The following is a 12751-nucleotide window of genomic DNA, read 5'->3' on the forward strand; positions in this document are numbered from 1 at the left end:
TTGTTATGACTTTATTTATGAAGTTCATTAAAAGAAGAGCTTTTCCTCAAGCTCAAGCTGTTGGAGCCGTTTGTTTGAATGAAAATTTTGGTTATTATTTAAACAAATACATACACATCAGATTTCTTAAACCTCAGGAATCTGAGAAGGTGAATATCAGAATTGGAAAGCAATTAGAACACCTTATGTCCTTTGCACATATATGCGTGTATGCATGTGAACGCCTGTATTAGGTATATTTCTAATGCATTTTCATGTACATAAACATAAATACGTGGCTATGCATGAAGACACCTATCCTTTCACACCAGCACCCAAACCCATGAGTTGCATGCTTTACTTCTGGAGCACACCATGATTCTTCGCTCAAAGAATCTATTATTTCTCTGAGGTTAAGTGAAACAAAACAGGGGTTCCACTTCTGGCTTGGAGGGGCTTGCTCCCAAACTCCACCTCCTCAGCTGGCTGTCCCATGGCACAGCCATGCAGGTCCCCAGGGGAGGTGGCACCTGATGGGCTATCTCAGGGGTCCCTCCATGCACAGCATGGAGCAGGCCACTAGAGGAAAAATCATACTTTGCTGCTGTCACATCTGTATTTATCTGTATTTATCCTGGTCAAAACTGCTTGGTTTATGGTTGATTCTATTATTTCGTATTTGGAGATCGTCCTGCACAAAGGGGATGCACGCAAATAAGGCCCTCCTGGCATTAGTTTGCTGTTGATATTAATAAGTAGCATCCCATAACAATATGCTAATATTTACAGAATGCTTAGCCAGATTCAGCCCTGGGGCGTGCACAGGCACACATCACACACTGACAGAAGATCTTTATGAAAGGGATCTGCACGTGTTTTCAAAAAACGTAACTTTATCAATTTAGAGTAGGGTTTTCTAGGAAAACCAATCAGCAGCTCACTGTAATTCCAAGTATGTAACTGTGCATCTCAGGAACTCAGCTTTGATGATCAGGATGGAGTCAAAACTTCCACCTGCCACATCCCTATCAACATGACCTTCCTGGTCATGGGACTACCATCCCCAGCTGCACCGTCATCCAAAGTTCAGCCTTCTTGACCCAACCTGCCTGCACTACTTGCCCTGCTGGCTCCCCATGTACAGCTTGAGGTACATTGCAGGTTTGTTGGCACAAAAGGCACTGTTTTAACACTCTTAGCTATCAGCACCATCAAAAAGAGGAGAACACCAGACCAAGGAAAAAGAAACACGGAATGAAGAAACAGCAAATCCTGATGGAGAGTGAAAAATAAATAAATAAATAAATTTAGAATAGGATTAGAGACATGAAGACATGAGGACATACATTTAAAAACAATCTGTCTCAGAACAAAACCATCTACAAGTGCATCATAAAACCATCCTTCTTCTTCACTTTTGCCCACCTGCTATTGCTTCTAATGTGTTTAATTACAGCGATAAACAAAGACCCTGATAAAAACCCACTCCTTTTAGGCACACGCACACCAAAATGCCACACTGGAGGGTGTAAGGGTAGGAGGAAGACTGAGCGGAATAAACCCTCTGAGCTGCACAGCTCCAAGTCTGCTCCATTTGCTGCGCAAATCTCAGCAAACATGTGGGAGGCACATCTCGAGTTAAATCTGCCTTATCTAGTGCCTGGTATTAGGTTCTGCTGTGCCACCTTGTGTTATATCACATCACGTTTGATTCAAAACAACACCATGTGGGTTTGGGTTGCTCCACTTCTACCACTTCTGTGTTTAATAACAAAAACAAATCAAACACAAGAGAGAAAAAAAAACCAACACACACACACAAGAAAAGCATAAAAAACCACAGCAACTTTCAAAACCTCAAGCTAGGGAGCACAAAACAGTATAGGAAGAATTTCAGCGCTCTCATTTTTCATTTGCTAAGCAGCCTCCAGTTTCGTCCGCATCTCAGAACATCCTGCTTTTGGAAAGATAAGGTGGCTCATGCAATAAAACATCCCGATGGGAAGATAGTTGGGCATTTCTTTCTTCCAGTGTTCAGCAATTGCTTTGGTTTTCTTACTGATTGTGAAGCAGATTCCCTGCCACAGAAAGGCAGCCAAGCATCTAACGCGCACAGCGCTGCTATGGCGTTGTCAGCACGCGGCGTTACGATGCAGTGAAATTATGGCATGATTCCAAATATGTTAATTGCTCATCTCCTTCATTATCAAAGCGCAGGTTTCCTCCTGACCTCGAGGCACGCTTTGGGAAATATCTGCAAAGTTTGGGAAATTCTCTCAGCCCTTAAAATTCATGCAAAGTGTGTAACGAAATGTCAAGCAATGAATCAGCAACTGTTCCATCCTGTTCCCCCCTTCCCAGAGACTGGAGCTCGATGACACACGTATCTGCGGGACATGAGCTGGGGCCACACTGCCACGAAAATGCGGGGCAGTTGATGTAAAACGAATGCTGACCCAAAAAGCAGATTTCACAGGCATCTCTCCATTTGCTTACTCATTTCTAGAAGAGAATCAGTGCAAACAGAGTTAATGAGGGGCAGCTGAGGCAAAAACATTTGTGCCTCAAATGGTGAGCAGATCATTGTCAGCACTTTGCATGCATCACATCAGTGAGAGATGGAAATTCTGCCTGCAATTAAAATGTTCACATGCCAACAATGCCAATTTTCCTTTATTATCAGAATTGTGATGTTATAAAGCTGTTGAGCTTTGGAGTCAGGTGCTCCTATGAAAATCTGCGCTGTTTGATGCTTCTTAACCTTTAGGGTAGAGAAAAGGCAATTGAATATGAACACCAGAGGCTTGAAATAAATAGACAGAATAGAATGGTAGAATCATTGGTGTTGGAATGGACCCTTAAATGCTATCTGGTCCATCGCCCCTGCAATGCACAGGGACACCCAGAGCTCCATCAGGTGCTCAGAGCCCATCCAGCCTGACCTTGATGTCTGCAGGGATGGGGCACCCACCACCTCTCTGGGCAGCCTGTCCCAGTGCCTCACCCATCCTTATCCTAAAACACTTTTTCCTTATATCCAATTTAAATCTGTCCTAATTTTGAGGCTCTAAATGAAGTGTTCTTTCTTCTGGAGGTTGACACCTGAATCTGTCTCTTCCTTTTTCAACGGGGTGCCTTGCACTGAGAAATTTCAGCATGGCCTGGTAAGACTAATTAATTTGTTCCTGCAAATGCAGTATTTATATGAATATTAGTCATGCACATCAAACTATTAGGTGCCTCAGCAAGCTGCTAACAATTACCCTCAGTGCCTTACAGGCGTTTGTAGGCATTCAAAGCCTTGGTGAAACCCTACTGCCTCCTGCAGTCTAATGGGAGCCTTGCCTTGTCATCAGCAGCACCCAAATTCCATCCTTCATGTTTCTGGTAAACACGGTTATCCCAAGCTTTGCAAATTCAGATCATCAAAAACAAACAGCTAACGTCACAAAGATTAACACCTGTAAAGCACTTTGAAGGAGAAAAACACTGCATAATCCCCAAATATTACATTATTTATAAGACCGACCTGATTTTAAATGTTACGTTTGGCTTATTTTTATCACAAAGAAAAACAAGTTCCTGCTAGCTTGCTTTACAAAACCAATTACCAGTGATCATTGTATTGTGCTGCACAACAATACACAGCATTGCCCCAAAAAGGCATATCTACTGCTCCAGAGCTGTTTAGTGGAAAATTAACTCGCACAGTGGATTGCAATACACGCATACATGCAATTCTAATAATGGGTATGAACTTCAAGCATCTTTTTTAAAAATATAAGAGCGTGTAACATTTTGTTTATTTCATCTTTTCCTGACTTGACGTGATTTCAGTATCTGCTCCTCAACAGACTACCCCTAATCAGAATAAAGCTGTAAGAGAATAGTAAATGCGGCATCAAGACTTGCTTCAAACTTATTTTAAAGTCTCATCAGCTGTTTTGGCTTTGTTAGAATATAAATCCACTCAGCAGAGAGAAGTCAGTAAAGACTGACTTGGTGGCATGGAAAAAGAGATGTGCAGACTTTATGAAACCTGAGAGGGCACATGCAATGTGCTAGGGCTGTCTGCAGTCTGAAAACAGAAGGACAACGCTGCAAAACATTTAAAACGTATTTCATCTCATTTTTATGCTTTTTGTAGACCAACTTAAAAGCTTTACTTGTTTGATTTCCTTCTTCCCAGGGAAAAGTCTTTAAAAAAATTGTAACAAATTAAACAACAGGAAACAATCAAAGGCGGATCTTTAAGTGCCAAATGAGGTTCCTAATTAAAGGGGGAAGTACATAAATCAGGAATGACAAAGTAGTAGCCTTGGAATTACAAAGGAAATGAAACACAAAGCTTGAGATTACACTTGAATATATATTTCTTTAAACATACTGTGATTCTCATTAAAAAAAAAATAATTTACTAAATAAATAGGGGCACCTATGAGTTATCAGAACTATACCGCCAGCAGCTATTTCTGGTGGTGCTACTTGCACTTACAATAGCTGGTATTTTACAGCACCACCACCACACTGAAATAACAGACACTGAATGACAAATTGCTGAGGGACTCAACCAATAGGAGACACCTGAGCAGAAGGTCCTGGCAGCATCACTGGTGGCTGACATAGGAGGGTGAGGTAAGGAAAAAAGGACAGACAGGAAATGGAAATTTCAGGAGTGCTGAGGGCAGTGGAGCACACCAAGTGGCAGAGAGGAATTGCATTTGCTCCTGCTTCTGGTGGGCAAAGAAGATGGAGGCCTATAGGATAGATACAGTAGGAAATCCTATCATAAGGAAGATGGCAGCTCCCAGCTCAGTGGGATGGATTTTCATGCGGGTTTCTATGGATCTGAGCATGGGACAAAGAGCCCAGTATAATGCTCTGCTCCCTCTGCACTGAGAACTGAAATCACTGCTGGAAACCCTAAACTTTTCTTCCCTTTCCAGGAGCTTTGGCACAGGCACACGGGCTCTGTGGTAACGGTCATCCGATTCCCAGGTTGTGATTTTGTCCTAAAAGCACTCTGGACTCACTTTTCTCTACTTCAGCAGCTGCTAAGGCAGTCTGAAATATTCTGGCAGCTAGATGCTCAAGTGGCTTGACTTTCAGCTTGTTCTTCACTGCTGCCCAAAGGGCAAACAGAAGTGAGTGGCTTGTTCAAAAGAGTTCAAGCCTCTACTGAATAGCTGATTGCAGTTCTAATTACCATGGGTTTACATCATTAGGGATAGCAACTGAAAAGGAGCTCTAATTCTAACACTGAGATCAGCCATAGTTTTTTTCCTTCAGCTCTCACCACTAAATGACTGCTTTCCAACACTTCTTGTAAGGACAGGAAGGAAAAGTTTCCTTTCTACGGGGGGAAAGGAATCTCAATAAAGTATAAATATAATGGTTTTGCTTATAAAAGTGAGTGGACATACTCTGAGGCCAGCAGCAGTAGCAGATCTCACTCCACTCGGGTATTTCATGCTCAGTCTTGCTGCTCACTTATGCCCAAGCACTGCATTTTGACACTGTAGATCAAAGAGCAATCTGATGTCAATCACGCTGCCATAATGTGCATGCAAGTAGAAGTAGTTACGATAAGTTGTTTGTAAAGCATTCACACTGTGACTAAAGGATCTTCTGACTGTGCCAAGACTAGGGGGAACCCAAAGCTGCAGCCAGCACTCTAAAGAAGATGACACACATCTTCATATTACTGCATGATGTTTCAAGAGCCTGAACACCAGATAAAGAAAGAGAAAATAAAAGTCCTTCCATTTTAGGCTATCAAAAGACACTTCAAGTCCAGAGCAGATGACTCCAGCATGCACTTCTGGCACAGGAAGGAGAAGGTGCCTCCTCTCTAAGAGAAGCAGTGGATGTCAATGAGCCTCACATGCCAAGAGCACCACTGGAACAGCAAGGGAGGCTCCATACAGATAAGAGGTCTTAACAGGTTTATTGCTTGAGCGCTCTGTAATTTTGTTCCATTGCTGCAAATCTTACGTTCTTGAGACCTCTAAGTCAGAGACCAAGAGAGGCTTCCTCGCTTTGTCCTGCCTCATTTCCCCCAGCAAACATCCTCCATTCACAGCTGAACCATGAATAGAGATTTTACTACTGACTGCACTTACATGGAAGCCAGCACTCAGGTGCCAACTGATGGGCATTTGATATTACTTAGTTTTTTCCTCCCATGAAATACACTTAGTTTTGAAACACTGGTGTTTATCGTCTATGTCTCAAAAGACTGAATTCCATTCCCCAGTTTGATGTGAATTTGGCACTAGGGAAAGCAACTATAAACTGCACTGGTTTGCAGATGGCATGTGAATGACATCCCACCTGAATGCTTTTACTTTGATCTGGAGCAGAGTGAGAAGACATCTCAGAGGGGATTATGTAGATCAGGCCCAAGGTCTGTGCTATTCTCCACCTCCTGGTCAATAGAGATGCTAAAAGCTTGGAAGGGAAATTGTCCATTCAAACCTGCAGGAAAATCTACTCAGCCCAATTCTTGTAACTGAACACAAAACAGACACAATAGTGTTGGATGGTTTACAGAAAACTAGCCTAGAATTGAAAAAAAAAACACCCATTAAATTATATTTAATCTGAGGTTATTTGAAAAATACATCAGTAAGACATGCAGATACTCTCAGTGAGACAAATGCTAGATCTGACTGACCCAAATGCAGCACAGTAGTTTGGCAGAATCCCTTGTTCTCAAACAGCCCCCACCTGTCCTGGCACAGACACAGCTCCCTGCAATAGAAGTCACTTGGGAAACAGGGAGGTTATTCAAACAGAATGTTGTTTTTATTATGAATAGATTGTATGCAGAATGAAGAGGTATTTGAATCACTCCGTGTAGACAAGGCTTCAATGTGAAATGGATTTCAGATGCCAAATACACCTTTGTTTTGTTGCTGCTTTCTTTGCTTTTACTTGGTAGGTTCCATGTTTAAAGATGCTGGGTCTTGCTTCAGTTAAAAATATTTGAAATAAAGATGTGCCTTCTTGTGACCTTATTAACAATAATTCTCTAAAATAAATGAGATGTGCAATGACAGAGTGCATTGCAGAGATAAACACATATACTTAATCTGCATTTTGTAATCAGGGGTGCTGGCACTTTCACAGACCCAGGCCCTGAACAGACCTCCTTCACTGCCAAGCATCTTCTTGTTGCATCCCCCTGCTGGGCTTCACCTTCACCCAGCAATGGCTTCCTGCCTCCTCTAGTCTAACTTGACTAAGGCTCTAATGGCTTAGAACCTTCTATATGATCCCTATAAAACCCCTCACAGCCAAACAATACCCATTTGATTCTCAGTTAAGACCTCTCTTTGGCTCAAGGACCTTCTCTCTCCTGTCTAGTAGCTAGAGACAATGATGTTATCCCCTCTGTCCCTTCATTTTGCTAGGTAACAGCAGCTTTTCCAACCTGCTCTCATGTACAGCTTTACCAGCCACCTGCACCCTTCCTCCTGAATCCCTCAAGTGTTAGAGCCCAAACCATGAGATGGGCTTAGGGAGCATTTTCCAGCATTGAGATGCCTGGTTGATGCGTGGCTGCCTGATAGCAGTGGAGCACTTTCTTTACTGGACACCAGAGGGAGGAGGAGGAAAAGACAACTGATAGGGATGCTTTGGAAGAACTGCTCCAGGAGCCCTGAATTTGCTTACAAACAGTGGAGCCAAATGTATTTCTGCAATGGGATCAAGGATACTGACGTGTTGTCTACTTGGGAAGGGGACAGCAAATGCTCAACATGTGTTTAGTATTTCAATTCAGCAAAAAAAAAAAATAATTAATTAAAAAAGAGACTCAGCAAGATTACCAGGGAACTATTTACTATCCTATTGAAACTGTGCCTTTATTTCCTCATCAAATCTTTTCATTACGCCTTCAAGGCATAAGGAGGATTATTAAATGTCAGCCACAATTCAAATAATTAATGTATGGTGGTACCAGATATATATGTGCTCTCACGGAGAATTAATAATAGCTGCTATCTTTCTTCCAACCATATTTTTTCCAAAATGCATATATTAATCATGAGTCTGCCGTGCATTTTTTAAGCCTATCCAGTATTGATGGTCTCCAGGGAACTCACGCTTGGAAAATTGGAGAGCTTGTAATATATTCCATTCTCTACTTTTTAATTTACTAACAAAATATTAAAGTAAAGTAAGCATTTGGAAAAGAAGGCGGATAAGAAAGGCTCTGCTTGCTCCAGAACTGCTATTAATTGCAGAATCCACATCCTCCATTCCTTGAAATAGCCCTTCAAAAACAATAAACCAGAGCTGCCAATTCAGAAGGCAGCCTGTTCCCATTAAATGGACTGGCTTTGGTTGCCAATTTGCTACAATTAAAACACTTTGGGAAGGTTTCGGCACTTCCACAGCCAGTGCTGCTCACAGGGCTGAGTTCAGCCTCTGCTCCTTGCTCTCCTCCCCTCTGCTCCTGCAGTGCCCATCCCTGTAAGGTGCTGATTTGTGCATCATCCATGCAAATCACCGCGCCTCAGCAATGCAACCAAAACTGAGTTCAGCTCCTCATTGCCAGCAAATAAACAGGCCAAGAAGCACTTCAATTGCTCACAACCTGGGAAAGTTTAAATGTTGTGCCTCTAACTCCAGCTGCATCCCAGGTATAACACTTCCACACTGAATAGTCCATGGCTATCTGGGTTTGGACACTGCAAACTACAGAATATATCACAAGCCTCTTCCATCCAACAAAACAACACAGCAAATATCCACATTCTTTAAACGAATGAAGTTTTATGAGCAGATCAGGGGACATCATGTAAGCAAAGGTGTAACCATATACAACCTGCTTGCCCCCTACCAGAAGATGTGTGTAGTGCAAGAGCACACAGGAGCTGCACGCATATTCCCCCCAGCAAAGCATCAAATAACAAATAATTTTAACCATCCATTTGACGCTACAACTGCCAACATGCAGCAGTTCCTACACCTTCAGACACAAACCTTTTCAACCCTGAAGTTTAAGGGAGCAGATCTTTCATGACATGCATGTTTTTGGATAATTTGAAGAAGAAATATTTTCAAGCAGTTTTAAGGACGTACCTCCTCGCTGCACCAGCAACGTGACCTCACTTCCCTTCGGACATTCAATCAGCATATCCACCACCTGGTTGTGAGTGAGGCTCTGCACATTCTTCTTGTTGACTTCGACTATAAGGTCACCCTCCTTCAGGCCCCGGCATCTTGGGCTGTCCACAATCTGTTTCACTCTTTGGCCACCCCCACCGGGACTGTCTGCTATAGTAAAGCCAAAGCCCATGGGCCCTTTCACTATATGCACGGTTATCAGTTCAGGTTGTGTTGCTATTGAAGACGCCAAAGAGACTGTGTCATTGGGGTACCCATGGGGTCCGTTGGAGGAGACCTCAGCTGGGCTGCTGGGTCTCGCTTCCTTTGTGCCATTGACTTTCCCTGTTTTACTACTGTGGCTGGCTGGGGAGTCATAATTTTCCTGCCCGTTCACAATGATCGGCTCTTTGTCCAAAATTGCCACGGAAGTCACCAGGCTCGTGTTGGGGTCATCGGGATCGAAGGGCAGGGGGTAGCCTCGGCACAGTTCGAGGTCCACGCTGGCACCAATGGGGATGGACTGGAAGATTTTCACAACTTGGGCGTGAGTGTGCCCCAGCACACAGGTGTCGTTCACGCTGACTATGACGTCCCCTGCAGAGGACACAGAGAGATATACCAGGTGCATAACAGCCACACCACACTTGTACACCCCAGGAACACAGAATTGGAGCCCCAGCAGTGCACTGGTGCCACTCATGGGCAAAGAGCAGCACTAAAGTTTTTTTTAAAGAAAAGCCATGGTAGCATTTGGACAAGCAAGAACTATCAGCACACAGTGGATTCTCCACGTGAAGCCTTCACATGCATAAACACTTTCTGAAAGTGAAAATGGAACTTGGTATATGCAAAAAGGTAATAAATTCAAGCGACAGTGTATCGCCCATTTAGCAGTTATTGCCAAGCCCAGCTCTCACTGTCACACCCTGTTCTACTGACATCTGACAGGAGCAAAACTGAGAGCTGTAACAGAAGGCTCAAACAGCAACTGTACAAATACGGTGCCATGTACCACGTCTCAGACATACTTCAGCCTGAAATCTCAGCAGTAAGTTACAATTCAATTCTTTAACACGGTGGCTGTAAGACAGGGATGCTCAGCGTGTGATATTCGAGTGAATCCTATCAGGATTTCCTCATGTTGCATCCCACCTCCCTGCTTGCTGATTGGAAATGTGAACATCTTATTCCAAAAATGCGATGAGGACTAAAGGTTGTTTCGAATTGCTTATAAAAACATCCCCAAAACCATAAACCAAAGTGGCGGTGGTGATTTTGAGTTCCAGCACCAGTACCTGTCTCCATTTTGCCATCCAGCGCCGCAGGGCCATCAAGCACCAAACTTTTGATCTGCAGAAATTCATCTGGCTCATCTCCTCCGACGACGGTGAAGCCGAACCCCCTGCTGCTTTTCCTTAGCTTGGTGTGGATGAACTTCCCTTTCAACTCAGAAGGGTTTCTTGTAAAAAAAGGTTTCCCTGTGTAGGAAGTTTGGAAAATCTATAAAAAGGCAGGCAAGAGCATTTGGTCTTCTTTTCCTTCATCCCTCTGCATTCTAACAAGTGCACAAACAGCGGGGAGCTGGGACAGGGCCAGACTCTGCCGCTCTGTCACCTCGCTGCCCTCCACCTGTCTCCCTGGGACTAATCATGCAGGGAAAGGAGTGAGCAAAACCCTCCTACTTCCAGCTGCTGCCTTTGCTGTAGTTGTATGCACCACAGTTCCAAGGCCACACAGGGAGAAAAGGTTTTTTTTGGAAGGGAATATATTAAAGCTAGCAATGCTGGTTTTAATAACGTGCCTTATCTCTGTGTCGAGGTGGTTATATCCACTGCACTAAGGACTAAGTGAGAATTTCCACAGAAATGAGTATCTCTGTTTCATTCCACTTGGCCATCTCCAGCAGCTCTAGAGCAATGTCCAGACACCCCATAACCCTTCAGCTAATCCCCTACCACCCCACCATCACTACCCCCCTATGACTTCCTCTGGTGAGGAGCAGAGGGGATGCTGACATTGCTCTTCAGAAACTGTTTCAAGTCTGATTCCTTCCTTCCTGCTCCTCACCTGCTATGGATGAAGCAGTGCTGTAGTGAAAGTGGATCAAAGAGCATCTCGAGTCCTGGGGGAGCTGTGCTGTAGGGCTGCTAACGCTCTCTGGGAGCACGGATAAGGGAGAACAAGGTGCTCCAAAAGCAAAAGCTCATCCTTGCACAGCACACTGCACAGGATGGGAAAGGGGTTGTGTACTTCACATGCCAACAGCGCACCTATGCACTTTTAATTATTTTTGATGCTTAGAGGGGAAAAGCCTGTGCCACTAAGCCCTCTGGTGACAGCTCCAGGATCAGCAGCCTGTGTCACAGCCAGCAGAGCTGGCATCCTTTCAGAAACCTCGGCAGCATTGCCGTGGGGCTTTGCTCAGAAAGCAAACCTTGAGGGAAACTGGAGGCTTGTAAGCCTTTGAATGGGGGAAAAAATAAAATAAAGTGTATATTTGAAGATTATTCATGAGGGGGCAGTGCAAGGACTCAGTCTTCTGCCTTTGAAGGGTAGCACAGGAACATGGTAATCCTGCACATGGCAGGCAGATGCTGTGCTCAGATCCCAAGGTGCAGCAAAACATAGGCAGAGTGTAGCAGGGCTTGGCCCTGTGCTCGCTTTTGGTTCAAAAAATGAGCAGAACAAGCAAAGCTTGACAGCATCTGCCCACAAACACAGCTTAAACTTGCCCTTAGTAACAAGAGACAGTAGCACCACAAGCTATGTCCCACCTACAGTGTTTGCAGGGGGAGAATGTTTTAAAGGAGTGTATATGGAAGATCCCAGCAGTGCCACCAGAGGGAAATGGGCACACCTGGGTACAGGGGGAGGGAACAGGGAAGCTGGGAACAGTGCTACAAACAGGGAGAAAGAGAAGGAGGAGCAGCACTAAGAAAGGAAGAGGAAGGAATGAGAGAGAGAAGGAGTATCAGTGTGGACCAGAACATCATTGAGGCAGGCTAACAAAAATCTTGGTGCAGGATTTCAGTGGATGGCAGTCGGGAGCGGGTAGAGAGCTGAGTGAGGTCCCCAGCGCAATGGGTCCTGCATTGCCAGGCATGGAGTTTGGGCAGCCCTTGTACCATAGTACAAAACAGCACTCGGATGAAATGACCAGTGCTGGATGCTGGTGGATAGTGTACCATCTCCACATGTTTCTCCTTGGTGCCAATCTGCATTACCTGAATATATTCTAATATCCCATAGGAATGTGCTGGAGGCCTTGTACGATTTTATGTTGTCTTTTTTTGGGAGGGAAGGCTGCCCTGTGTGAACAAAAAGAAATGCCCTGGATCGTACTGTAAGAGCTATGCTGTAAACTCATCCAGGAAGATATAAAAGCATAATCCTTGTCTAACAGTACAGCTCTGTAGAAAAAGATCTCCTATTTGTACCTGCATTCAGCAGCAGTGGGTTTTACCCACTAATGTAACTCATGTTTTCATGCCTTTTTGAAGACTTGGGACACTACATGAAGAACAGTCATGATTTTTTTCATGCAGGTAATCTCATTTGCTCCTCACATTTGGCAACAAATGTGGCTTTGAAACAATTAGTCTCAAAGTCTAGGGGAATTCAGATGAGCAGATGTGCCCTGGTGTATGATACTCCC

The 12751-nt window shown here is 44.0% G+C and overlaps 1 protein-coding gene across 26 annotated transcripts in view; it reads right to left on the reverse strand.

Annotated features, from left to right (window-relative positions):
- Positions 1-12751, reverse strand: part of MAGI1 (membrane associated guanylate kinase, WW and PDZ domain containing 1) — a 290260-nt gene that overhangs the window by 41098 nt on the left and 236411 nt on the right. For all 26 annotated transcript variants that reach the window (XM_048957507.1, XM_048957493.1, XM_048957509.1 and 23 more), the window contains 2 exons: positions 10392-10574; positions 9070-9690 (listed from right to left, as the gene is read on the reverse strand). In XM_048957507.1, coding sequence (XP_048813464.1) covers positions 9070-9690; positions 10392-10574 — 804 coding nt within the window. The remainder of the gene's footprint in view (positions 1-9069; positions 9691-10391; positions 10575-12751) is intronic.

This window comes from Lagopus muta, chromosome 11 (genome assembly GCF_023343835.1).
Source record: "Lagopus muta isolate bLagMut1 chromosome 11, bLagMut1 primary, whole genome shotgun sequence".
Classification (NCBI taxonomy): domain Eukaryota; kingdom Metazoa; phylum Chordata; class Aves; order Galliformes; family Phasianidae; genus Lagopus; species Lagopus muta.